General features: G+C 43.4%; 1 protein-coding gene and 1 non-coding gene across 10 annotated transcripts in view; one reads left to right on the top strand and one right to left on the bottom strand.

The window, feature by feature from the left end:
• The window catches only part of RHBDD1 (rhomboid domain containing 1), a 202,319-nt gene that overhangs the window by 123,034 nt on the left and 53,584 nt on the right, over positions 1-25,701 (top strand). For 2 of the 9 annotated variants that reach the window (XM_023193838.1, XM_023193841.1), the window contains one exon: positions 872-1,148. The exons of the other annotated variants lie outside the window; for them this stretch is intronic. In XM_023193838.1, coding sequence (XP_023049606.1) covers positions 872-891 — 20 coding nt within the window. In that variant the 3' untranslated portion in view covers positions 892-1,148. Of the gene's footprint in view, positions 1-871; positions 1,149-25,701 lie in introns of those variants that run through there. 9 annotated transcript variants of the gene reach the window in all.
• On the bottom strand, positions 2,615-2,749 carry LOC111527572. Its single transcript, XR_002726708.1, has one exon. It is a non-coding gene; the product is annotated as a small nucleolar RNA SNORA48 (small nucleolar RNA).

The raw sequence follows: 25,701 nt of genomic DNA on the forward strand, positions 1-25,701 counted from the left end.
TTATTTAGGAGAGTAGTTAACTAGTGTTAAATAAATAGATCCTTGATGCTACTCATCTTGGAGCTATGGAGAGTTCCCCAGGTGAGAAGCAGGTCAATCACAAGCAATGCCTGCAATTTGGGCCATCTGTCCTTGCACTCTTCACCGTAAGGCTCATCCTTGGTATCAGTTTTCTCTGCCTATGGTACCTAACTAGATAGAAGGGATTCTTCTAGGGGCCTCCTCAGTAGCCCAAAAGCAACACTGTTCACTAGAAGTATCTGCAGTAACGGACGGGCTCTGTGTTTTCATTGTCCAATATGGTAGCCACTAGTCACAAGTGCTTAGCATGTGGAATGTATTTACAAATGGATCATAGGAGGTGAGGATGTAGAAATAAGTACAACTTAGTGCAACTGAGGAATTGAGTTTTCAGCTATACATAATTTTAATTCATATAAATTTAAATAGCTATGTGTGCCTGGTGGCCACTCTATCAGTGCAGATCTAGAGCACTAGTTCTAAAAGTGTTGCCTAGAAGCTTGTTAGAAATGCACATTTTTGGACAGTGGCCTCAAACTCCTGGGCTCAAGCAATCCTCCCACCTCAACCTTGTGAATAGCCAGCCGAGACTACAGGCATAGGCCACCACATCCTTTTTATTTATTTTTTTTTTTTTTTGGTAGAAATGGGAGTGGGCTGGGTTGTGGAGCATGGGAGATCTACTGCACCAGAAGCTTTGGGTGTGAGATGCAGGATTCTGTGTTTTAATAAGCTCTGCAGGTGTGATTCTGTTGTACACTAAAATCTGAGAACCATTGCCGGATCCCACTCTCAGAATTCCTGATTTACTTGTTCTGGGATTGGGTCTGAGAATTTGTTTTTCTAACAGATTCCCTGATGATGCTGTGATGCAGATCTGGATCATCTGAGAGAAGATGGACCAACTCTTTGTGAGGTGGCTTCAGTTCCCAAGAGTAAATTGCATAAATCCCACATAACAAATATTTCAAGTCAGGATATCCCAAGTATACCCTCCATTCTTGATGAAAATCTTCCTAGCTTTTTTCCCGTGATCTGGTAACAAACTATGTCTGGCTCATAGGAGGGCTGTTGAGTACTTGTTGAATTAATAAAGAGATTATATAAATTAGCCTGAATAAAATATCTGAAGTTGAGAATTCTTATCCCACCTCTAACTTTATGCATGTGAGGGCTTTTTAGCCTTCATGATAATCTGTTAGTGGAAGTCCACTTTTCTGATCCGTAATTCTACAACTGGTTGTAGAAGTCATTGTTGTAGTAATTTTTCTCTCTGTAGCTTGATACATTTTAATTGTTATAGTGGAAAGAAGGTAATTATTAGCTAGAGAAGGTCGTAGTGTGTCCACACTCCCAACAGGCGTTTGCAAACGTGTGTGAGAGGGCTTTTGGGTTGTTGAAATGATAGGAGTCAGGGTAAAGGGGATATAATTTTCATTCAGTGCCAGGGGCCCAGGAATGTTAAATACCCTGCATGCACAGGACTGTCCTGTACAATGAAGGGAAACTCTGTAACCTGTTGGTGGGTGGCAGGAATATTTCTTCAGTAAAATTACTTCTAAGGCCATGAGGCTCTTTTGCTACTTGTATCTCTTCATGAGCATTTTGTATGAGTTTTACTTATCTCATAGGAAGGTGAAGCACCCTCTGTCGGGCTCTTGCATAACATAATTTAATTCTTGCAGCACATATTTAGTGCTCTGTGGTTTACAAAGATAGGAGACATGAGCCTACCTACAAAGAAGTTACAGTACCAGCAATAAGCTGGAAATGATGTAAGAGTCGTATAAACTGTAGGAACACAGAGGGGATATTACCTGGTTTATCAGTTAAGGTTCAACCAGGAGATAAAACCAGTGGAGACATATATTAAGAGCTATTATTGCAAGGAAGTGCTTATGCGATTGTGGAGGCTGAGCAGGCGAGTCCAAAATCTGTAGGGCAGGCCGTCAAGAAGAATGAGCAGGAACTCTCAGGCGCGTGGCTGAAGCTGCAGTCCACAAGCAGAATTTCTTCTTCTTCAGGGAAGTTTCAGCTCTGCTCTTAAAGCCTTTTAACCAATTGAATCAGGCTCATCCACATTATCTGAAATAATCTCCCTTAAAGTCAGCTGATTGTGGACTTTAATCACATCTACCAGATACCTTCACAGCAGCACTCTGATTAGTGTTTAATTGAATAACCTGAGATGGCAGCCTAGCCCACTTGACACACAAAAAAGAGCATCGCACTTGGAGGTTGAATGTTTGAGCACTTTTCTCTGAAACATGTGGCATTTGTTCTGACCCTTGAAAACGGGACATTTTTAAGTGGGGTAGTTGGCCTTCTAGAGGGGGTGACTATTAAAAATTAACCAACGGAAACAATAAAAGAAGCCAAGGCATGAAAGTATAATCAGTGTTTGCAGAATGGCTAGCTGTTGCTATGTGGCTTTTCCCTGAACCTCAGCTCTCAATTTCCTCATCTAAGAAGTGGGTTCAGTACTTGTCATAACTGTCCTCCAAGATGGAAGGAAATGATATTTGAGGGTGCCTTTTGGAAATAGTAAACACTATGATTGCTAAGGGATTTTTTTCTGTCTTTCTTTAACCATCCATGTGTCCAAGGCATGGACCAGGCATAGGCACAGGCCAAAAGTCAAGCAGGGATAAACAAGGGGTTGCTTTGTCTCTGGCTGATGTGAGATGGGCACCACCAACTAGAAGCTACTCTTCTCACATCAGAACCCTGAGGTGTTTTATAGTCACGGTGGTGGCAACAGTAGCATTGGTGAGAGTGTGAGGTTGGTGTGATAAAAACCAAAGGCTCGGCAGGTAACAGAGCCTGATTGTTGCAGGTTTTGTCTAAAATTTGTGTTTTTAAGAAAAAAAAAGTGACAGTCTCTTGACCTTAGTTCCTAATGGGCGAAAAGAATGAAAAACATCCCTGTATATAAGTCTGTGCCCAACTGTCACAAAGAGGCAGTAGCCATTTGCTCTGGGCTAAGACGGCTCAGCCTTTTTTTCTTTTTTTTAAACAGAAGTAGACCTGTTTTTGATGCTTGAGATATTAGGGGTGAGGGAGAGTCATTCATTATAAACGTGTTGAATACTTGGCCTAAATAGGGAAAGGGAGTTAAACTAAGTCCAAGGAAGCTGTTCCAAGTTTCTTAGGTAATGGCCATTATGGCCAATTGACTCCATCACCAGAGAAAGCACCAGAAAAGGATGCTAACATGAGTACCATTTGACAGACTTCTTTCCTTTTCAGAGCGCTGTCCTACAAACCAAACAAGTCTCCCCCAATTGTTAAAGCCATATGCATTTTGAAGGAAATTTAATCCATATGTGCCTGAGTCACTTATGCCTAAGTCATTAAAAAGTTATTTTTCAAATGTGATTTCATGTTTGAAGTCATTTTAGAGTATTTTTAGTAGACGCTCATTCTTCATAATGCTAAATTTTTCTTGGTTTGTTTTCTTGTTTTATTTAAACACACTGTATATCATCTTAACACATCCTGTGGTGAGGCACAAAGGGAATCTTGAACTCAGAAGAGGGTCTGGTGTACCGGAGTAACACATTTGAGGCAGTCAGTTTCTATTTTCAGAAGTTTGTAACTGTTCCCCCTCCTTCATTTTTTTTATTTTATGTCCTGGGCCATTTTTAACCTGGTCACATCATTACCCCAGCCCTCTCCTACCCCATTCCCCAAATAGTTGTCCATGAGGGGAAAAGAGAAAAGTGACAAAGAATAAAATCACATGGCCTCCTAGGATATATTTCTGTGCTATGCTGTGTGATCCTTTCTTTCCAGAATTGAATGTATTTTCCCCTTTTACCTACTGTTGTTGCCAGCCGGGAGAATTAAGGTGTTTCTCAAAGTGTCAACAAAAGAGAGAAATAAAACTGAATTGAGGAGCAGTCTCCAGCTTCTCATTTTTAGGGCAAATAGAAGATGGTGTCTGCTTAGAACTGAAACTAATTGAAAAACGGTTTCATTAAAATAAGCTTCTCCCCCAACACCCCTTTTTAACCTTTGTCTGTTTGGAGTCTCATGATATGGACCGAGTTTTATCTGTACACGAAGCATCCTGGTTTGTGTGTGAATTTGTCCATCGTGAACATCTGTTGGCTGCCAGAGGGCACGGAAGCAGCCTTATTTTTAGGCAGTGTAGAGATCCGTTTCCCTTCCGACTGCTGCTCGGGCAGCAGGTGTGTAGCATCAAACATAGCGCGAGGCATTCACCACCTGGAGGAATAAAGATGTAAGGAGTTCACACTTTTTCTTTTCATCTCTGCCAGCCTATGAAATACTTTCCAGTGTACTTTTTTTATTTGGTTCTCAAAACTGCCCGGAGGACCATGGTTTTATTTTGTTTCCATAAGGAAACTGAGGCTCAGGGATGCGACTTTCTTCAGGATTTCACAAGGCGATCTTGGGAGCTGGAGTGTGCCTCGGGGAGGAGGGATGTCCTGCCCATCATGTGGGGACATTTGAGGACCTTCGTGGACTTTTACTTTTGAAAGCTCTGCCCCATGTCATTTCAAGTGTATTAAAACATATGCAATCTCATATCTGTCCCACAGATCCCATGTATAATATGTATCATCATATATGTGAGTTGAGTTGTAAATAGTTGAGATGGTATATTTCATAGACACTTAATTAAATGTGTATTACTTCTAATTTTATAGTTTCGTTTTTCATTTTGGAGCCAACTAATTATTTTGAGGTCTGGAACATTTTCATGGGCCTTTAAATACCTCACCCTCCCTGAGTGCTGTCCCTACAGTGGCTGAAGCCGCCTCTTGTTCTCATTCACTCCTGTTCTCCTCCTCACACCTGTGGCAGAACCGAGGCAGGTGCTTAATAAATACTTGTTGGTGAATGTGCAAGTGAGTGAGAGAAGGAATAGAAGAAGTAACAAATAAGTGAAGTACGAGTTAAGTGGCGAAGTCTGGTGTCGAAGGACATCTGAACCCTCTGCGGGCTCATTTTCTTTGCACTGCCATCACAGTGAAGCAGAACGAGCATCTTCAAGCTGTGTATCAAAGTGTGTTCCTCCTCATTTCTCATTGTTTTGTTCCAAGCCAGTTTTCTTCTCTGTTACAGCTAAGGCATGAGAAAGAATAGACTACCAGGATATTTGACTTTTGATAGCTTCATGAAGCAGCAGTAGCCACTTTCAGATCATACTCCATTCTTTTCTCTCTGTTTAGTTGCTATAGTTTAGTTTTTTGCCTTGCAAATATGGGATAAATGTGGCTACTAATATTCAAATATTCAGACAAGTTTCTTGACAAAACCAGAGAGGTGTTTTTTTGCCTGTTGTTTCTTTTGGTTTGCTTTCTTTAGAATACTAGATATTTGCTCTAAGTTGTCTGTCATGTGATTTGTGTGTTTTGGTGAGATATGATTTTTTATTTTTTTAATCCAAAGGTGGATTTTTGTGGCCTTTCTTCAAAGCTCTAGAATTTGGTGGAAAGGAAATTATTGAACATGACAGAAAACTAGAGAGAAAGCGAAAGCCCACTTCTTTTTTTTTTTTTTTTTTTAATTTTAAGTTCTTGGATACATGTGCAGAACATGCAAGTTTGTTACATAGGTACACATGTGCCATGGTGGTTTGCTGCACCTGTCAGCCTGTCATCTAGGTTTTAAGCCCCACGTGCATTAGGTCTTTGTCCTAATGCTCTCCATCCTCTTGTCCCCTAACACCCAACAATCCCTGGTGTGTGCTCTTCCCCTCCCTGTGTCCATGTGTTCTCATTGTTCAACTCCCACTTACGAGTGAGAACACGTGGTGTTTGGTTTTCTGTTCCTATGTTAGTTTGCTGAGGATGATGGCTTCCAGCTTCATCTATGTTCCTGCAAAGGACATGATCTCATTCTTTTTTATGGCTGCATAGTATTCCATTGTGTATATGTGCCACATTTTCTTTATCCAGTCAATCATTGATGGAAAAAGCCCACTTCTTGAGAAAGAAACACAAAGGTTCCAAATGAGAGGAGGGAAGAGAGAGATGGGAATTACCTAAAGAACAAAGCCATCGTCTTCTTTCTCAGTCCTGCTACGCTGCCTGGGAAAAGGTATCTTCCCCTATGAGTGGGCCTGGGAAAGCTGCTCCACCCAGTTCATCTGGACTCCCAGGGTCACTAGATGGCACCAGGGCAGATGTGGGCCACATTCAAAACCCTGCAGTGCTGCTTCATGGGCCGAGTTTCCGGGTCAAGGTAGGAGCTGGAAATGGTGGAACTTGCCCTCCATCTATGGAGTTTTTGAGTCAGTCATTCAGCAAATAATGACTGGACACCTGTGATAGTGACCTGACAGTGAGCAGCACAGACTATCTCTTGAGTCCAGGGACTCTGCTCACTCTTGGCCAGGCTCTTGCCCTTCGAGGGTGCCTTTCATGAAGTCTGTTGGAAATGTTTTGGTTTTTGTCAGTTTTTGGTTGGGTTATAGGTAGGTTCACGAGTTACCATGTGTATTCAGAAGACCAAATCCCTCCATTTATCAACTAAAGTTAAAGAAAGGAAGGAAGCCTGTAGCAAAAAAAAAAAAAAAAACAAAATTAAGCATGCAAACCTTTAGGTTCCCCCCATTGCTATATGATTTTCTGTATTTACGTTTTAATCTATTGGTAGGCCTGGATTTCAGAGTAGAGATTCAGACCCTACCTGAGTTTGGGTTGTGCCCTCTGGCTGCCATCCTTCCTCACAAAAGTTCCTCCCTGGACTTCAGCCTCGGGGTTCTTGTTCACTTTCGGTATTTCCTTTTTGCAGTTTGTGTGTGTGTGTGTGTGTGTGTGTGTGTGTGTGTGTGTGTGTACACAAAACTCTATAGTGTTGATTGTCCTTAAATGATCTTCTTCTAAACTCATCCAAACCATTTAATTTGTAGCAGGAATCCCAAAGTATATCCTCCCCAGAGAAAGATTGAGAATTGCCTGGCAGCAAGTCCAGGAAATAATTACTCAAAAAAATTGTGTAAGACATTTTCCTGTGCTAGAGATGTTGGTGACCATGAAATGGGTACCTGGGGGACATGTCTGGCCTCGTTGTCTGAGAAAGTTGGGAAGTGGGTATTTGACTATTCCCCTTTCCACTCTGCTTCCTCATTTGCTTTGCCATTTACCCAGCTGCCCCCATTCTAAGACTGGTTACTGATCAAGAGCAAAGCTCTATGCCTTAGGGGTAGTTCATAAAATGATTCCTAGATGTAATATTCACTCCCTTCCCTGCCTAGTCCCCTTCAGCAAGGACCTCTCTAACATTTTATGTTTGAATTGTTTTCTTCCAGAGACAAAGGTAAGTTAGATCAACAGTAAACAGACAGAGATGTTCATTCTTGGAAGCAGCAAGCATTTTGTTACCATTGTTATTGTCTGAGCAAGTGAAAACCAGCTGAGAGGGGCCTTGACCTGCCTCCTTCACTAGCAGAAGTGAGGTAGATCATATCTTTCTTGCAGCATTCCTGTGAGTGTTAGAGCAACCCCAGAGCCCATGAATAAGGCTACTCTGTGTTAGAATGATAATTCTGCCTGTTCCTCCTCCTAGCTGCCCACCCCTGAGAGTCTCCTTTTCGTTCACTTGGGCTCTTTGGTTGCAGAGTGGCTGCCTCTCTGCAATGAGCTTGAGGGTTTTGTGGGGAAGAGGCCCAGAGCCCCTCACCGCCTTTCCACGTGCTTGCCTCCTTACCCGGTTTCACAGGCCTTGACAGATGGCCAGCATTTGTCTCACCTGCGATTCCTTTTTACATAGCACTTGGTGTAACACTTCAAGGAAATAATTAGCATTCTGAGTCTTCTCTGCCCTGTGCATAGAATGTGGGGAGGTTCTGCTGAAGAGGGACTTGAGCCCAGAGTATTGTATGGGTGTTGCCCTTTTGAGTCCTGAGTGTCAAGGTATTAACTTATTTAGAGTCACTTTTTCATTGAACAAGGATGTACAAAAGAGACATCTAGTTATTAGATTCTTCTGGTTTGGCTGTAAAATAAATGGAAGTGTACCTGTGGAAGTGATTTGCATAGATTTCCAGGCACCAGGATCCTCTTTAGTGTCCCGTACCCAAGAGCAGGGTGGATACCCACTGCAGTCTGAGAGTCGTGAACCGTACAGTGCTCATGGTGTCATTGTGTCATTGGAGATCACTCTTTTCAGGTACCTCGCCAGTGCATGGCTCAGGCACATCCTGGAGATCTTGGTGCTCCCATTACCATTTTCAGGCCATGTATCCCTTCCAGGCTGTGCTCCTGTGGCACAAAGACCTAGTTCCGCTGCTCTGATGGCCACACGTGAACCTACAGCAGTGACTCCTTGGTACGTGGAGAGAACTGGGACTCTTAGTGGGTAGCAAGAAAATTACGTTTTTAAAACCACCAGCTCCTCCTTCCATTTAGTTGGCAGTTCCATTTCTAACATAAAATCTTTAAGATCTGAGCTCTCCTAGGGCCTCCCAAGATTTAATATGGTGCCCCAGAATGATAAATGAGAATAAAGAGAAACTCTTCATAACAGGACCATGTAGAAAACATGGAATCGATTAGGTAACTAACCTAACTGTGGTACTCATTAGGTTATAAAATTGATTGTGGTACTCATTTCACTACACACACACACAGACACACACACACACATCTATAAATACATCTATAAAATCATCACGTTGTATACCTTAAACTTACACAATTTTATTTGTCAATTAGACCTCAATAAAGGTGGAGGTGAGGGAAGTCCGAACTCAATGACAGTTTGCTTTCCTCAGAATGGCCATGGGGTGAGGGAGGTCCAGCTCCTAGAGGGAGCAACTTCTTGATTTTCCTCATTCTTTCTCATTTCCCCGCCGGGGCCACCCAGAAGCAGTCCTATTCAGATGATAGAAAACCTTGTCAGTCCTCCTAATGAAAGGGGGAGTTTGGTACAGAACAGGGGAATCTGCTTGGATTTAAAGATGGTGTCAAACTATTGTCCAATGCAGGGAAATGCATTTATTTCTACATGAAGAAGGAATTCTTTAAAATCTGTTAGGCTTGGAATTTTCGACAATGATCTATACATAAACTCCCTAAGTATTGCCTTGTGTACTGACATATTAAAAGTTATGATGATGCTTAGGAACTACGTATTATTTGGGAAATATTTGAAAAGAGATAATACACAAAAGCAAGATTTCATTGTCGCCAATAGATAGCAAGCAAGGTTACCTTGTCCCTCTGAGGGATCTGATTGAGTGCATTTGGCTGCAGGAGTAATATAAGTGGCCCCAGGGTGTTGTGTTCTGTATCTAGATCTGGGGGACAGTCACACTTATGGTTCCAGTTGAAGATAGGTCTCCTGCCTCCATTAGCATAACAGGGCCTGTCTGGTCACAAGTCCTGACTGTTTGGTTTGGAGACTATGTGCAGTATGGATTGGAGCAGAGGTGCAAAGCCCCAAGTTTTGGGTACCGGGGACACTTGGAAGGTATGAGAGCACAGCCTGCTCTTCCCTCAAGGCCAACCCGAACTTAGCAGCCAAGCAGGGCTTCTGGGGCAGTCCAGGTGTGGAGCTGTTGTCCATTGTCAATTAAGTCCTCTGTCACCTTGTCCGTGTCCCCTGGTCATACTAGATCTTGGATATGCCCACCCCCCTGGAGACACCACTATACAAGGAGAAATGAGGATGCCTAGTCAATGACTTCCCAAGTCCAAGTTGAGACGTCTGCTTCAGCTGCTTTGACATGCAGCAACATCAAAGGAGCAGGATCCCAGTATCCCGATATAGTAACAATTTATTGTAAATTATCAAAATGTGTGAGCTTTACCCACACCTCCTTACCTCGAAACCTGTCCCTGCCTTTTCCTCTTCTTTGACCATCCCATCTTCAATGTGTAGGAGACTCACCACCGTACACTGATGAAGAACGCACACAGTTCTGTGCAGTGCTGCCGCTACCTTAAGCTTGTCTAGAGGAAGAGAAGAGACCCCAGTCTGACTTAACACATCAGGCTATTGTCTTATTTTGAGAGGAGGAGAGAAGGGAGGATTAGGAGTACCTTACCGGGGGCCTGGGTGTGGCTTGTAAGTGCTGTAGGCACAAGGTACTATGACTTGGGCCTATCGGGTAGGTGTCTGGAGTGAGGCCTCTTGGCCCTGGGGCACAAGGGCACTGATAAATTTCAGTGACCACCATACTGCTCTGATAGTTTTCCCCACTTGGCAGCATTTTATATATAAAACTGAGGCTTCATTTATTTTGATCCCCTCTTCCCATTGAAAGAGCCATCATCTTTTTCTTAGAGACCCCAAACAAACAGGGTAGATGGCAGAGGCCTCTTGTGTGGCACAAGACTCGGGTTCCTGGTTTACCCTTCAGGCTGAGATAAGGCTAGCCCCGCAAATGGGACTCAGAAACTAGCCACTGCTCTCCTGAGTGCCTGTCTTCATGTAACAAGGGATCTTTGTGGTCATTTGTTTCTATGCCTTTGTTTTGGAAATGAGGAACTTGAGGCCCAGAGAAGTCAAGGAGCATCACTGGATGTCTGGCATCTCTGGTTTCCCAGTTCAGTTTGTGTCTCCCCTTCAGCAAGCTCCCCCTTCCTTCAGTTTTGCATTTAACACAGTCTTGCCTTCATGACTGCCGCCTCCTTTTTTTCTGTAAACACGAATATGAAGTGTATTTGCTTTGCTTTTCAGCCTTGTCTGCCCCACTGAGTGTCCAAAATAGCCGGCTGGAATTCATGAGAATGTTATGTCTTCAGATGTTTATAATCCAAAAGAATCCCTTACGGTTTTTTATAATAAAACAACTTAGATGTTGGTATTTTGTGTTGGAAAGGCGAGCGAAGTTCACAATGCAGCAATTACAATGCAGTGCATTATGTATAATTTGTAGCCTGCCCCAGGAGCGATGGTGAACGGTGAAACACCATCCTGGCCCTGTAGCGTAATTAGCAGGATCCAACGCTGCACAGGGAGAAGCATAATAGTTGTCATCCGAGGTAAATAAAAGTAAGGAAAAGTTCTGATACACCCCAAATTATATAAAGAGCAGCTCCTATATCAGGCTGCAAGTATGTCAAGAGTCTTCATTGCTAATTGAAGAAATCTTTTGAGGTTTAGCAGCTCATAAGCTCACACTGGGAATTGCCCTGTTGTTCTAAGGTTATAAGTCTTGTCTTTGAAATTTAACAGTTGTACTTTTATATTGAGTTCCTCCAATAGTACCATTGTAAACATGAGGAGTTTGCATTTTAGCGTAAATTTGAACAATGCGGTTTTAAAAGAGTTCACCACATCAAAAAGAGGCTGTTTGGACATGTTTTATGCATTCCTTTCTCTATAGTATTTAAAGCTATAAATGACTCATAGAAGTGTGTTCCATTTAGATCCATCATGTTGGTGTAGTGTCCTCACTGGAGCTTGTACTGTCCTTATTTTTTCTACTCTGAGATAATTATCTGAAAACAGGTCTAGGCCTTTTGCCAAGTCACTTGCCCTTAATCTGTCTTCAGATCCATAGAAACAATTCTAGAACACTGTTACACTTGGTCTAAACAGCAACGCACTTTGTGCCTTTTCATGGTCATCTTTTTTTTTAATTCAAATATTCAATTTGCACTCTTTTTTTCTCCATGTACCAATTACAGCCCTTCCTATAGCCTGCTAGTCCCCCATTAAAAATCTCTAATTTTTTGCTAAGCCACTAGTTGGAGTAAAGAAAGGTTCGGTGGTACAGGGAAAGATGTGTGTGCTGGTGTCCAAAGCAAACTGGTGGTATACGAAGAGCACTGGGCTTGCGTCTGACCCCTAGACATATGGACCATACCATTTTCTGGCGTGAGACCTCAAGAAACTGCCCACCTACCTCGAGCCTCAGTCTTTACATCTGTATAATGAAGGCAGTACTTAGCACTCAACACCTCCTTCCATTCCTGCATTTGTTCATTTATTCATTCATCCTCAGGGATAGAATGTAGACACAAACCCTCACTGTCCTTGCCCCCATGGAGCTCACAACCCAGTGAGAATGCACACTGTCAAAATGATTAGATTCACGACAGTCACTCACTATGGCATCATGTGCTTTGAAGAGAGGGGATCCTATGAGAGCTTCAGGCAAAGAACCTCATTGGGGGTGATCGGAGGACACAGTCACTTTCCTGGAGAAGTTGTGTTTGAGCCAAGAGCCGAGGACATGAAGCAAGGAGAAGCGGGGTGGGGCAAGTGGAGGTGAGGGGACAGTGGGACCCAAGGGAGCTGGAGAGGCAGCTCGTGGCCACGCCCTGCACTTACTGGGCAGAGTAAGATTTTTTATTTTTGCTGTAAAATAAAAGCCAAGAGTAAAGTGGATGAGATGTTTGTTTTTGAAAATCTCTCCCGGCTACTGTGTGAAGAATGGCTGGTAGGAAGGCAGGAACAAGTGTGGGGAAATGGTTTAGGGTTGTGTTAGAGTTCTTCAGAGGAACAGAACCAATAGGATACAGGTATGTATAAAACGGAGTTTATTATGGAGAATCAGCTAAGTGATTACAGGCAAAGTCCTATGATAGGCCATCTGCAGGCTGGGGAAAGAGAGAAGCCATTACTGTGGCTCAGTCCCAGTCCAAAAGCCTCAAAACCAAGGAAACCTGCAGCGCAGCCCTCAGTCTGAGGCCCAAGGCCCAAAAGCGCCCAGGAGGCCATTGCTGAAAGTCCCAGTGTCCAAAGGCTGAAGAAACTGCAGTCTCATTGTTGTAGGACTTTCTCCTCAGTTCAGCTAAAAACTGGGTTCTTGTCACACAACCAGGAAAGATAAGGCTCCTGGACGCATAGAAGGGTGAGAAAAGCAGAATTTATTGGGTGAGAAAAGGAAAACACTCAGCAAAGCAAGAGTGGTTCCTGTTAACAGGCCCCCATCTCACCAACTGAATCCCAGGTCACCACCCAGGAACAGGAGGGGCCAGGCTTCTCCCCCTGCAAATGGCTCGAACTTCCCGAGGCCCCACCCCATCTTCCCATTGCGCAGGTCAGTTAGAGATTCTCTGGGAGCCCTTTTTACTTGGCTGGCCCATCATATTCAAAGGCAGGAGGACAGGAAGCAACCATTCCACACAGGGGGAGATAGGAAAAGCAAGAAGACTCAGCAGGCTGCGTACCCTTCTACCGTCTGCCCTGTTCTAGCCACACTGGCAGTCCACTGGATGTGCCCACCCACATTGGGGCACGTCTTCCTCTCGCAGTCTCCTGACTTGAATGTCAGTCAGTCTCCTCTGGCAACTTTCGGAAACACCCAGGAGCACTGCTTCACCAGCCGTCTAGGCATCCCTCAAGCCAGTCTAGTTCTCACCTGTATTAACCATCACAGCGGTTCAGGCACTGGTCTAGGCCCACGATACAGGTGACTCAAACAGAGCTAGTGACAGGGCAGATAGAGAAGAATGGACAAATTTTGGAATGTTCAGGTTAAAATGACAAGTTTCGACGGATTGAATTTGGGGGCAGGATGAGTGGAAGAGGAAGGTGTCAAGGAAGACTGTAGGGTCTGGGCTTGTGTGACTAACCGGAGGGATCATGGGGGCATTTCTGAGAAGGGCAACCTAGAAATGGGGTCATTAGTGTAACAGTCGGCACCACTTACCTTTCATTGCTTTGACGCAGGTGCTCACATCCTTTAATTCATTTGGTCCTCAGAACACACCCATAAGCTAGATTTTACAGATGAGAAAGTTGAGGATCACTGAGTAAAGTAACTCCTCCTAGGGCACAAAATAAGAGGCAAAGCCAGTATTCAACCTCAGCTCTTTCTGGTTCAGAATCCGTTCCCCACCAGAACCAGGTAGCAGAAGGTCAGCTTTGTAAGACATCGATGTCCACTCCAGATTTGGCTGGTGAGGTTTTAAGCAGAATGAAAATGCTTGGAAGAGAAAACAGGAGATTTGGGGTGTGGTTCTGTGCCTCTTAACTCTTAGCAAAACCATTTACCTTCTCTGGACTTCCATTTCCCATCTCTGACATGAGCAAGTCAGATCTACCATCCTGAAGACACCCCTCATGTTCTGGAAATGCATGATTTTTATGATGTCATCCTGGAAGCATCTCATACACAGTCTCCTGTCCACATTTGATTAAATCTTCAGGATACCTGTCTTACAACCATATAGCCGTTTCTCTACTAGCTTTTTATCTGGCCAAAGCACATACTTAGATACTTCCAATGAAGTTCAGAGAGCAACATACTCCTCTTCCCTTATCTAAATCTACAGTTATCCAAGATGAGCCTCATTCTAGGTTCCTAACTTGGGATTGAAATTTTAAAAATTTCGTTCTGGGATTTTCTTTTTCTGTTCATAAAATAAGTTTTATTTTACTAGAATTTATTAATGTCTATTAATAGACATGTAAAGTAACTCATTTTTTGTTGTTATTGAATATCTCTCCGTAGCAGAGACTATTTTAAAATAATTTCCGAGTTTAATTATGTTCAGTTTGAGACTGAGGCAGGCCATTTCAAGGATGTAAAACCAGTCTGAGACACTCCTTGGCCTTCCTGAGACTGGATGGGCTTGTTTGTAAGAGATGTTAGGTTTCCATCATTCTGAGCAAACTGTCACAAGGACAGAAAACCAAACACCACATGTTCTCATTCATAGGTGGGAATTGAACAGTGAGAACACTTGGACACAGGGTGGGGAACATCATATACCGGGCCTGTCATGGGGTGGGGGGTGTGGAGAGGGATTGCATTGGGAGAAATACCTAATGTAAACAATGAGTTGATGGGTGCAGCGGGCCAGCATGGCACATGTATACCTATGTAACGAGACCACACATTGTGCACATGTACCCTAGAACTTAAGGTATAATAATAAATAAATAAATAAATAAATAAATAAATAAATAAAAGGAGCTCATTGAACTTCAAAAAAAAAAAAGAGAGAGAGAGAGAGAGATGTTAGGTTTCAGTCACAGAATTGCCCCCTGCCGCTACAGGTTACTAGCACACACACATAAGCACACACGCAGACACATGCAGGCACACAAATCCATGCACTCATGCATATGCACACACACACACACACAATCTCTAATGAGGCACAAGATTAGGATTTGGGAGAGGGATAATGAGTTAATCAGACCTAAAAGAACACGCAAAAAGTGGTTAATTAGACTCAGGGTTAAATGCCATCAAATACAGAAACAAGCATGGTTTTAAAATGACCATCATACTTCTCAGACAGTTTTTCACATCACAGAAAACTGGCTTCCCAGCCATCACAATTCTAGGCTAACTCTGACCCACATAAGAATTTCTCAGCTCTGGGGTCCAGAGAGCAAGGCTCCTGCTTGTTTGTGCCTTTCTCCAGATGGCTTCTCACTGCCACATATCTCATGGAGCTTATCCACTCCAAACGGATAAAGGTTGCATCGCCCTCATGGTCCAAGTTATCTAGACCTTTGTGGAGAAGCCCACCCTGGTTTCCTAAACCACAAGCTGCTACCTCTCAAAATTCATGGCTATCATACTTTGGATATGTATATCGTTCCTCTTTCACATGTTTTCAACGTCCCCCTGCCCTCTTTTCTTTTCTTGCCCAGCAAGCACACATCTAGCCACAGGCCTTACTTGTGGTAGGGTTGGGCTGGGAGGTTCCCAGTGATTCCCTCAGCCCTGCCCCTGATGATTTGGATACCCTTTGATACCAGCCATGACTCACTCTAATTGCAGGTTTTTCTCAGAGCAGTTTGTCTTCCTCTAGTTCCACCTGCAAAAGATGGATGCCAGGTGGCTGTCAGCTTTAATAAGGGCTTTGGACCACTGTGTTCTTCTAGACCACAAATAATCTCAGGGACAATTTCCTAGGTCAGGGATTGTTTTTCTAATTATGCATTGATATTGGTATTTCTGGACCTGTAGTTATGTACAATCAGGCTTATGGTATTTGAAAAGTAAAGATAATTTGAACTTTTTAAAACATTTAAGACAGCATTCAGCATAAATAGATGTAATACATCTCATATCTCAGCCTATTTCTAGCTACTGAAATGTTCTTTGATGTGTCCAGAACCCCAGAGCCCAGGCAAATCTTGTGAATTTCATAGAGAAAACAAATCGCCTGAATTGTATTCCAAAGTCTGTAGGCTTATAGTCCCCACTCACCTGTTCCTCACTGTTTGTGTCTCAGGATTTGAGAGCTATTTCGTGGCTGAGGCCAGAAATGGAAATTTGCCCTCATGGTGTGTTAGCTTGTTCTTTCATTCATTCCTCAAGCATTTATGATACACCCACTATGTACCAGGCACCAGGGATCCAGAGGTGAATTCCTTTGTTCCTAGGACTGGGGGAGCAACATTGGGCCAGTTTCTTCTACTCTAATGTCATCACTAATAGAATTTTAACTAACAATTGTATTTGTTGTGTTTTTCAAGATAGCTGGGTTGCATTGGTGTCTTTTAAAATCTAAGGTGGAGCATAGTATGACCTGAAAACTACTAGAGTCTTTGACTCATAGTAAATGTCACCAAAAACCTACTTATACAAAACCAAATGCCATGCTAGTGCAAACGGTCAAAGACAAACATAACCACAGAACACAGTTTGGCATTCCTGTGATCAAAGTTTCTCAAAGTGGGGCATGTGGACATCCAGCTCACTTGAGGCGCATGTTAAAAAATGCACATTTCTGGGTCCCCCAACAGACATTGATCTGGAATCTCCCATTAGAACCCTAGAATCTGCCTCTCACCAAGCTCCCTGACGTGGGTTTGAGAATCACTGTTCTAGATCCAGTGTCTAGTCTTTAGCCCTTCAAAGAATGCTGTGTTTTCTGCGGGAATGTGGCATAGAAGTATTGGGTAGATGTGAGACCTGGGGCCACTTACGTGGTTCACTTTACTTGCTGCTAGTCAGTCAGGCCACCTCCCCTAGGGGCCAGCCACCTCAATCCACTTCCTTTCCCAGGCCCAACAGCCTTGTTTTACTAGACACGTGGTTATCTGCCGTAGTTGTCCAGTGTGACCTAAACTTGACCACTCGGGGATGGTTGTTCTCAGCAGAAGTTGCCAACTTTTTGTCCCTTTTCAAAGTTCTTTTCCCACTGGCTTGTCTTTTTTTTTTTTTTTTTTTTTTTCCTTATTCCTTGAATGCTTGGAATGATGTTTACTTGTACTTTTTTTCATGTACAAAGGTTAAAGAGTGTTTTAAGAAGATTGAGGTTTCTGAGGGAAATGTTGGCTAATTTCAGATGGTCTTTGATTTCAAAAGTCAATGAAAACATCCCCTTGACCGTTGGTTTGAAGGACTGGAAATGGGGCCGTCTCTCTGGTTTGAAACTCAAGTGGAAAGGAGCGAGAAAAAACAAAACAGGTCTAAATGTTATCAAAAATGCTTCTTTATACCTTTATTTGAACAGGAGATTTGAGCGCCTGGGCAAAATGCAGTGGTGTGGGGGACCTTGTCATTTGTGAATGGAGGAACTGCCCCTGCTCGTGTAGGAGGGTGAGCCATGCAGCTGGCATTGTGTCCCTTGGAGGGAGGGAGCTGCCGTCCCAGGCAATTATGAAACCACCACTTAGGACGGGGTCCCAAGAAAGATGTGCTTTCTTCTCCACCAGGAAGCACATCTGTTCGCCCCTCTGATCACTGGGGGCCTGCCCAGCAGCTGTGACAGCCAGCACCTGCTGAACTACCAGTTGCCAAGCTGCCAACTTCAAAGATGCTGTCTTAGTGAGTTTAGGCCGCCTTAACAAAATACTGCCATGGACTGGGCGGCTTGAACAACAAAAATTTATTTCTCACAGTTCTGGAGGCTAGAAGTTCCAGGTACTAACATGATCAGGTTCTAGTGGGGTCCCTCTCCCTGGATTATAGATGGCCGCCTTCTCACTGTGACCTCACATGGCAGAGAGTGCAAGCTCTGGCCTCTTCATTCCCTGATAAGGGTACCAATACCACCACGGGGGCTCCACCCTCATGTCTCATGTAAACCTAATTACCTCCCACAGGCCCCACCTCCACATACCATCACATTGACGGTTAGGACTTCAAAGTATGAATTTTGAGGGAACACAAACGTTGAGTCCATGACAGCCTTTGTGACCTCTCTGAGCCTAGGCATACCAGGCAGAACAGCAACAGCTAACTCCCTGGGGTCATAGGCTAAGGAATTAGAAATATTCTCCTGAAAGGAACCACTGGTGCTGGAGACTTTTGCAGATTCCTAGAACTCATGGAATACTCACTTTATAAGCCCTGGTCTTGTACATTCACTCAGTGCTAGGCCAGAAAAACCCCCAAGTCAAACCAAGTTCTGAGTGTCCTTAGACAGCAGTGTGCACTCTGAACCAGGCATCAGGCACAGTCAGAATGGGAGCTAGATGGGCCTTTTATCTCACTTCCGCCCTTCTGATGCTCTCTTGGGGTTGGGGTGGGGGCTGAGGAGGAAGGGCAGAAGCAAAGAGGAGGATTGGGGACAAGTACAAGTTGGGGGGAGGGTTTGAGTGAAAATGTGAGCCAGTAACCAGTACCACCTGGTTAGGCCTAACATAGATCATTTTGAGTATTACTGCATCCAGGATTGATTGTCTTATTACCATAGATTGTGTCTGTTTATCTCCTCTGATTTGGAGTTAGCATATTAAGGAGGCTCCAGATCATTCCTGCAAAGCACTCACTGACACAAGGCAGCATGCACAATAGCAGGAGGAAATTCAGAATTAGAAATAGTTAAACTATCTGCATTCATATCCGTATCTGTATCTATATCTCTCCCAGTGCCTTGTCAGTCTCCTCTGCTCTGGAAGAATTCTGATATGACATAGAAACTGCTAGATGCTGGCAAATAATTCCTGGGTTTCAGGCCATCTAGACAATAAACAACTCCATAATATTCAGTGCAGCAGCCTCTGTAGCGCCCATCTGTTTCAAAATAACCCTAATTCTGCTTACAATGCGGAATGCTTTGTTGACTGGAATTTGTCCTAGTTTTCTTCAGTGGATTTAATGTCATAGGCCTCTGGTTCCACCTGCTGGCAGATATAAATACCAGACTGAAACTCGCGTGGATATTTTCAGTTGCAAGAAAAATCTGAGTTGTAGCTCAGTGGTTCTCAAAGGCTGATGTACATCGGAGTCACCCGGGAGCTCATTAAAACTACAGCGGCCTGGGTTCTGTGGCAAGCCCACCCAATCAGCAGCTATTTCTTAAACAGCCCTCCTGGTGACTCACACACCCATACCAACGTTAGCAGACCCCACTTCATCTGGAATGAGGGGTGCAGAACCCAGCAAGGTTAGGGATGATTCCAAACCACTGTATCCTACTCATGGCCAAGCAGGGGGGTGACAGAGTGACAAAGCCACCTTTAGATACCCACCCCCACCTCTTCCAGTTTATCCAGGTAACTCTTAGCGGCAAAGGCCAAAGCTTTATTCCCTTGGAACTCATTTAAAAAAGAAACAATTCAAAGTGGAGAAACCTGGTGAAAGCACTGCTTATCTAAGTGCTCAAGGTTAACGTCACCAGTGATAAGTCATGTTGACAGCACATGGATATGTGATGAGGGCATTTCACCTCTGTGGTATTCTTCACCAAAACCCATAACCCCAGTCTAACCATGAGGACAAATAGCAGACAAACCAGACCGAATACATTCTTCACGATACTGGGCCACTACCACTCAAGACTGTGAAGGTCATGGGGGTCAAGAAAGGACTCAGAGCCACAGACCAAAAGAGACTAAGGAGACTTGATAACACAATGCCCTGTGGTCTCCAGGATTGGACCCCAAACAGAAAAAGAAAATTAGTGAAAAAACTGGGGAAATCTAAATGTCTGGAATTTAGTTCAACGGAATGTATCAATGTTGGTTTCTTAGTTTTGACAAATGTACTGTAAGATGTTAACATTTAGGGAATTGACTTGTCTGTAGTATCTTTGCAACTTTTACGTAAATTTAAAATTACTCCAAAATAAAAAGTTTATTTAAAAAAGTTATAAAAAAAAAATAACCCCATCAAAAAGCGGGTAAAGGATATGAACAGACACTTCTCAAAAGAACATATTCATGTGGCCAAGAAGCATATGAAAAAAAGCTCAGCAGCACTGGTCATTAGAGAAATGCAAATCAAAACCACAATGAGATATCATCTCATGCCAGTTTGAATAGCGATCATTAAAAAGTCAGGAAACAACAGATGCTAGAAAGGATGTGGAAAATGGGAACGCTTTTACACTGTTGGTGGAAGTGTAAATTAGTTCAACCATTGTGGAAGACAGTGTGGTGATTCCTCAAGGATCTAGAACCAGAAATACCATTTGACTCAGCAATCCCATTATTGGGTATATACCCAAAGAATTATAAATCATTCTACTGTAAAGACACATGCACCATGTATGCTTATTGCAGCACGATTCACACTAGCAGACTTGGGACCAACCCAAATGCCCACCAATGATAGACTGGATAAAGAAAATGTGGCACATATATACCATGGAATACTATGCAGCCATAAAAAAGAATGAGTTCATATCCTTTGCAGGGACATGGATGAATCTGGAAACCATCATTCTCAGCACAGTAACACAGGAACAGAAAACCAAACACTGCATGTTCTTGCTCATAAGTGGGAGTTGAACAATGAGAACACATGGACACAGGGAGGGGAAAATCACACACCAGGGCCTGTCAGGGGGTGGGGGCAAGGGGAGGCATAGCATTAGGAGAAATACCCAATGCATCCAGGGCTTATAACCTAGATCGACAGGTTGATGGGTGCAGCAAACCACCATGGCACATGTATACCTATGTAACAAACCTGCACGTTCTGCACACATATCCCAGAACTTAAAGTATAATAAAAAAAAAAAAAAAAATTTAAACATTGGGATGGGAGGATGGCACTGAAGAGAGACAAAATGTGTTGGAGGACATTGCCAAGGAGCATAGCGTGGCTGCTTCTCTACCAGCTGCCAAAAGTCATGAGCAGCTAGCTGGTAGGACAGGCAACAGTCTCCAGAGAAGCTGCCCAGGCAGCTGGCCAGTGAGGCGGGTTGCTGCTGTGACACATTTGCACTCTCCCATCTGTCTGCCACCCGACCCCTGTGTTTCACTGGGAACCAAACAGTCATGGACACTCAAACCTCTGTGTGGGAGTCAGAGGTCCAGGCCCCCTCTGGGTACAGATGAGGGGCCTGAGGCCCAGGGAGGGAAGTGACCTGTGCCAGATCCTGGTGGAGCCCCGATATGAACCCACATCTGGTTGAAGTGAATTCATTTGCCACAGCATTTCTCAGTGACTTGATACATTATCTGCAACAGAGTCATCTGGGTGCTCATTAACATGAAGTTCCTGGGCTCCAGCCACCACTTACTGCATCAGAATCTGTGGTGAGGGGGTGGAGGGCATCCAATAATCTGCATTTTGAACAGGTTCTTCATTTCTGTGCACGGTTCAGATTAAGGACCACTGCAGCAAACTTGGCAACGGTTGCTGTTTGATGGAAACTTCTATGCATAGGGCCAGGGCTGCTAAAAGCTAAGAATGGGAGAATCCAGCCGCTGCCATTCTCTTAGGATGAAAGTCATAGTAGGTGGCAAGCAGCAGGGCCAGGACCCAGTGTGTTTCAGGAGGAGGCAATATTTTATTCTATTTTGCGCTCAGTGTATTATCATTTAAACACTGTTGCCCTCTCTATGCTTGTCTTTTTAAAATAATGAAGTTAAAACTTACCCAAAGACAATCTCAAGATCAAGAAGCAAGAGGTTGGGAGTGGGACTCATATCAGGGCCCTGAGGAGACCACCGTAAGTCTCTTCCTCTGGCCTTCCCTGCCACTATGCCCCATCTGAACATCTTCAGGAAAACCAGGCCAGAAAGAGACAATGGCAAGTCTCCTGGACCCCAAGATAAAGGTCAGAACAGACAAAGGACCCAGATGCCTGGGAAGCCTGAAGCAGGCCGCAGTTTGGACCTAAGGAATCCTTTGAGGCCGCAGAGTCGCTGTAGTGGAGTTGAGCAAAGACTCAGGCCATGCGAGGTGGAGAGCAGCTGCCCACACTGTGCCAGGCTGGCCCTCTCTGCGGACTGGTGTGGAATCTGCATCAGAAACATCAGAAGAGGTCGGGGGCTCAAGCTGCCCCTCTGAGCAGACACATTGGCCCTGGAGCTTCTGAGAGGAAGGTGGGATTTTAATATTCCAAAGAGTTTTCATACTTTTTGTATCATTTTACAGACCTCATATACATAGATATAGATATATTAAGAGATAGAACGAGCATGGAGAATTATTCCTGTAAGAAGTTATAAACTGTTCTCTATTTTAGAAAATACTTGAGAGTTAACTACCAAGGCTGATTTTTGCAGCTGGACCTATCTATTGCCAAACCTTACTCCTTGTCAAAGGAGATCCTAATTCTAGATGCATCCAGTTATCCAAAATAAAGCCTTACTATTTGCAGTGAGCCTTATTTAAGGCAGAAGATGCATTGTTTCTGCTGTCTTTTAAACAGACCCTGGCTCCAAGTCATAATTGAGGCAATAATACCTTCTGGAGGTTTACATATGCTGATGTAGGGCTGAGGAAGACAACTGGAACATCTCATGTCTGAAGGAGAATAGATGGGAATCTAGGTTTGAGTTCCTGACTCAGCCACTGACCAGCTATTTGGCTTTGCCAAGTTGCTTAAAATCTTTAAGCCTCAATTCCTCACCTGTAAAATAGACAAGGAAATTCTACTTGGAAGGATAAGTAGGATAGAAACCACTTATAACAACATGGATGAATCTCACAAGCATAATGTAAAATTAAGCCACTCACAAAGCGTACATATTGTATGGATCCACTTATGGACAGAAATAGGGAAAAAATCTATAGTTAGAAATCAGGATCATGGGTACTGTTGGGTATCGAGGTATAGTAACTGGAAGGGGGCATGTGGTGGCTTATGAGTGCAGGAAATATTCTGGTATTTTCAGAAATAACCTCGTATCTTGACCTGGATATTGGTCTCACACGTCCAGTTTGTGAAAATGAATCAAGTTATACACTTCAAGGTGTAGTGGGGGGTGGGGCGGTACTTAGAATGAGCATGTAGCAGTTGTCCCACAAATATTCTTTGTCTCCTTTTGACTTTTCTTTCTTTTTTGGGGAGGTGGGGGAATTCTAGAAGTCAGACCATATCTTGTCTATATTGCAGGAAACACTGACCTGACATAGTGGACCTGATGTCATAGGTTACTCAGATTGTTACCTGGATTATAGCCTGTTGATTTTAAGTCATTTGTGTTCATTATCGGTCTCCAAAATTAACCAGCTGGAGGGAAAGAAAAGTACAACAGGTAAAGTGGTAAACTAGGGGCTGAGCTGATCTCTAGTTCACAATTCAGAGTGCTAACCACTGTAAATCGCAGAGATCTCCATTTCAAGGCGAATGTTTTCAGATTCCAGATATTATTTCAGAATTAGGGAATCTCCACTGTTGCAGTCTTGATTGATTGAAGAAATAGAAATGTGAATGTTTTCTCTCTAAAGTCACATCTAAATATTGCCTTTCTCATAAACCATACTGTAATTTCCATTTGTATGAAAGTTATACCATTTTAAGTTAATTTCATACTACTTATAAAGAGAGAGAGAATATTATAATTAGCGAGTCAAAATGTAAAGTGTGGTTACTGCCTTTAAGCATCTCCCCTTTTCAAAGAATGTCTTGCTAAATTGTTAGACCTGGGGTTCCTTCCAGGCCTTTTTGGTCTTTGACGGTAAATGACTTAACAACCATCCTTTCAGGAGGCATTTTGGAAGCTTTGCAGCTCATGGAATGCTAATAAAGTAACATTCTTGAAAGAGAGAACATGGGTCCCATGCTGCTGCTCTCATCTGACAATGAAATCCCAGAGAACACTGGTGATTTATTTAGAGGTTTCCTGGTTTAGAAAAAAAAGTGATTGCCTCTTTAGCTCCCTAATTTAAGGGAGAGATATTATGCTATCCTGCGACTTCAGTATAATTTCACTGCATGGCATAGTGTGTTCATCAGATCATGGGCAGGAGCTACGAATACCAGCAAATTAAACGTCTAGATTTACACGGATGGCAAACAGTAGGGAAAATGGCCATCAACTCATGGTGCTCCTTTTAGCAATTCTTATCTGGACAAAATTGCTTCTCTTCCCTTAGATGTAAAATGCAGAGGCTACTGCATTTTACATAAGGGTAGAGGACTGAACATTTTTTCATCAAGAACCACAAATCAGTAAATTTTATGATCTTACTACTGGTGCTGTACTTGAGGTAAATCATCTTAACACGAGCAGTGTTCCTGAGGTTCTTTGAAGCATGTTCACTGCTGCTTTGAGTAAAATTGAGGGCTGACCTCCATTGACAAGAACACGGAGGCAGGGCTCATAAATACTCATATTCTATACCAAGTTCTTTGGAGCAGGGCCATTTCACGCAGGCCTGTAAATGTCCAGTGTATGATTTAACTAAGCAGAGAAAAGATCTTGGCTGGACACTCCAGCTCTGTCCGTCACCCAAAGGCTCCTTCATGTGACTAAAGCATGCTACTTAATGGAAGTCATTAATTACCTTTTTATATCTGTTTCTTAGAAGACAGATATTTAGTAACTAGCAACCCAACACTGTACAAAGCACTGCCAAAGGGTTTGCAAACAGAATTGAGCTCTGTATTTTAAGAAGTCACAGGTTTTGTCATTTTGTATTTTTTTTTTTTTTTTTTTTTTTAAGACAGAGTCTCTCTCTGTTGCCTGGCTGGAGTACAGGGGCAAGATCTGGGCTCACTGCAATCTCTGCCTCCCGGGTTCAAGCCATTCACCTGCCCCAGCCCCCAGCCTCCCAAGTAGCTGGGATTACAGGCCCGTGTCACCACACCCAGCTAATTTTTGTATTTTTAGTAGAGTCGGGGTTTCACCACGTTGGCCAGGATGGTCTCAATCTCCTGACCTTGTGAACAGCCCGCCTCGTCCTCCCATAGTGCTGGGATTAGAGGCATGAGCCACCACGCCCAGCCCATTTTGTATATCTTGTATACAGAGTTAATGATAGGAACAAGTAGACATTTAGCACATGATTCTTGATGATGTTAGAGATGAACAATCATACCATCCAATGTTCAGCCGGCATTTACTGTCATGTGGCACCCAGCTAATCATTTTATGTGCATTATCTCTTCTAATCCTTCAACAACCAACCAAAGGAACTCCTCAGTATTCCCATTTTATAGATAAGGAAACTAAGACCAAGAGCAAGAGGGTTACCTACTTGCTCAAGGATGTGTAGCTAAAAAGTGGAGGAGCTGGGATTTAATCACAGGTTGTCAAACTTCAGAGTCATGGAAAGGACCCTGGAAGTCCCCTTTTTCAGTAGCCTCCTCTCACATATGATTCAACTGGAGACTGCTGAAATGAAGCATAGGATTCAACTGGAGACTGCTGAAATGAAGCATAGGATTCAACTGGAGACCGCTGAAAAGAAGCATAGGATTCACCTGGAGACTACTGAAATGAAGCATAGGATTCAACTGGAGACTACTGAAAAGAAACATAGGATTCAACTGGAGGCTGCTGAAATGAAGCATAGGATTCAACTGGAGACCGCTGAAAAGAAGCATAGGATTCACCTGGAGACTACTGAAAAGAAGCATAGGATTCAACTGGAGGCTGCTGAAATGAAGCATAGGATTCAACTGGAGACCGCTGAAATGAAGCATAGGATTC

This window comes from Piliocolobus tephrosceles, chromosome 11, assembly GCF_002776525.5.
Source record: "Piliocolobus tephrosceles isolate RC106 chromosome 11, ASM277652v3, whole genome shotgun sequence".
In the NCBI taxonomy this organism is placed as follows: domain Eukaryota; kingdom Metazoa; phylum Chordata; class Mammalia; order Primates; family Cercopithecidae; genus Piliocolobus; species Piliocolobus tephrosceles.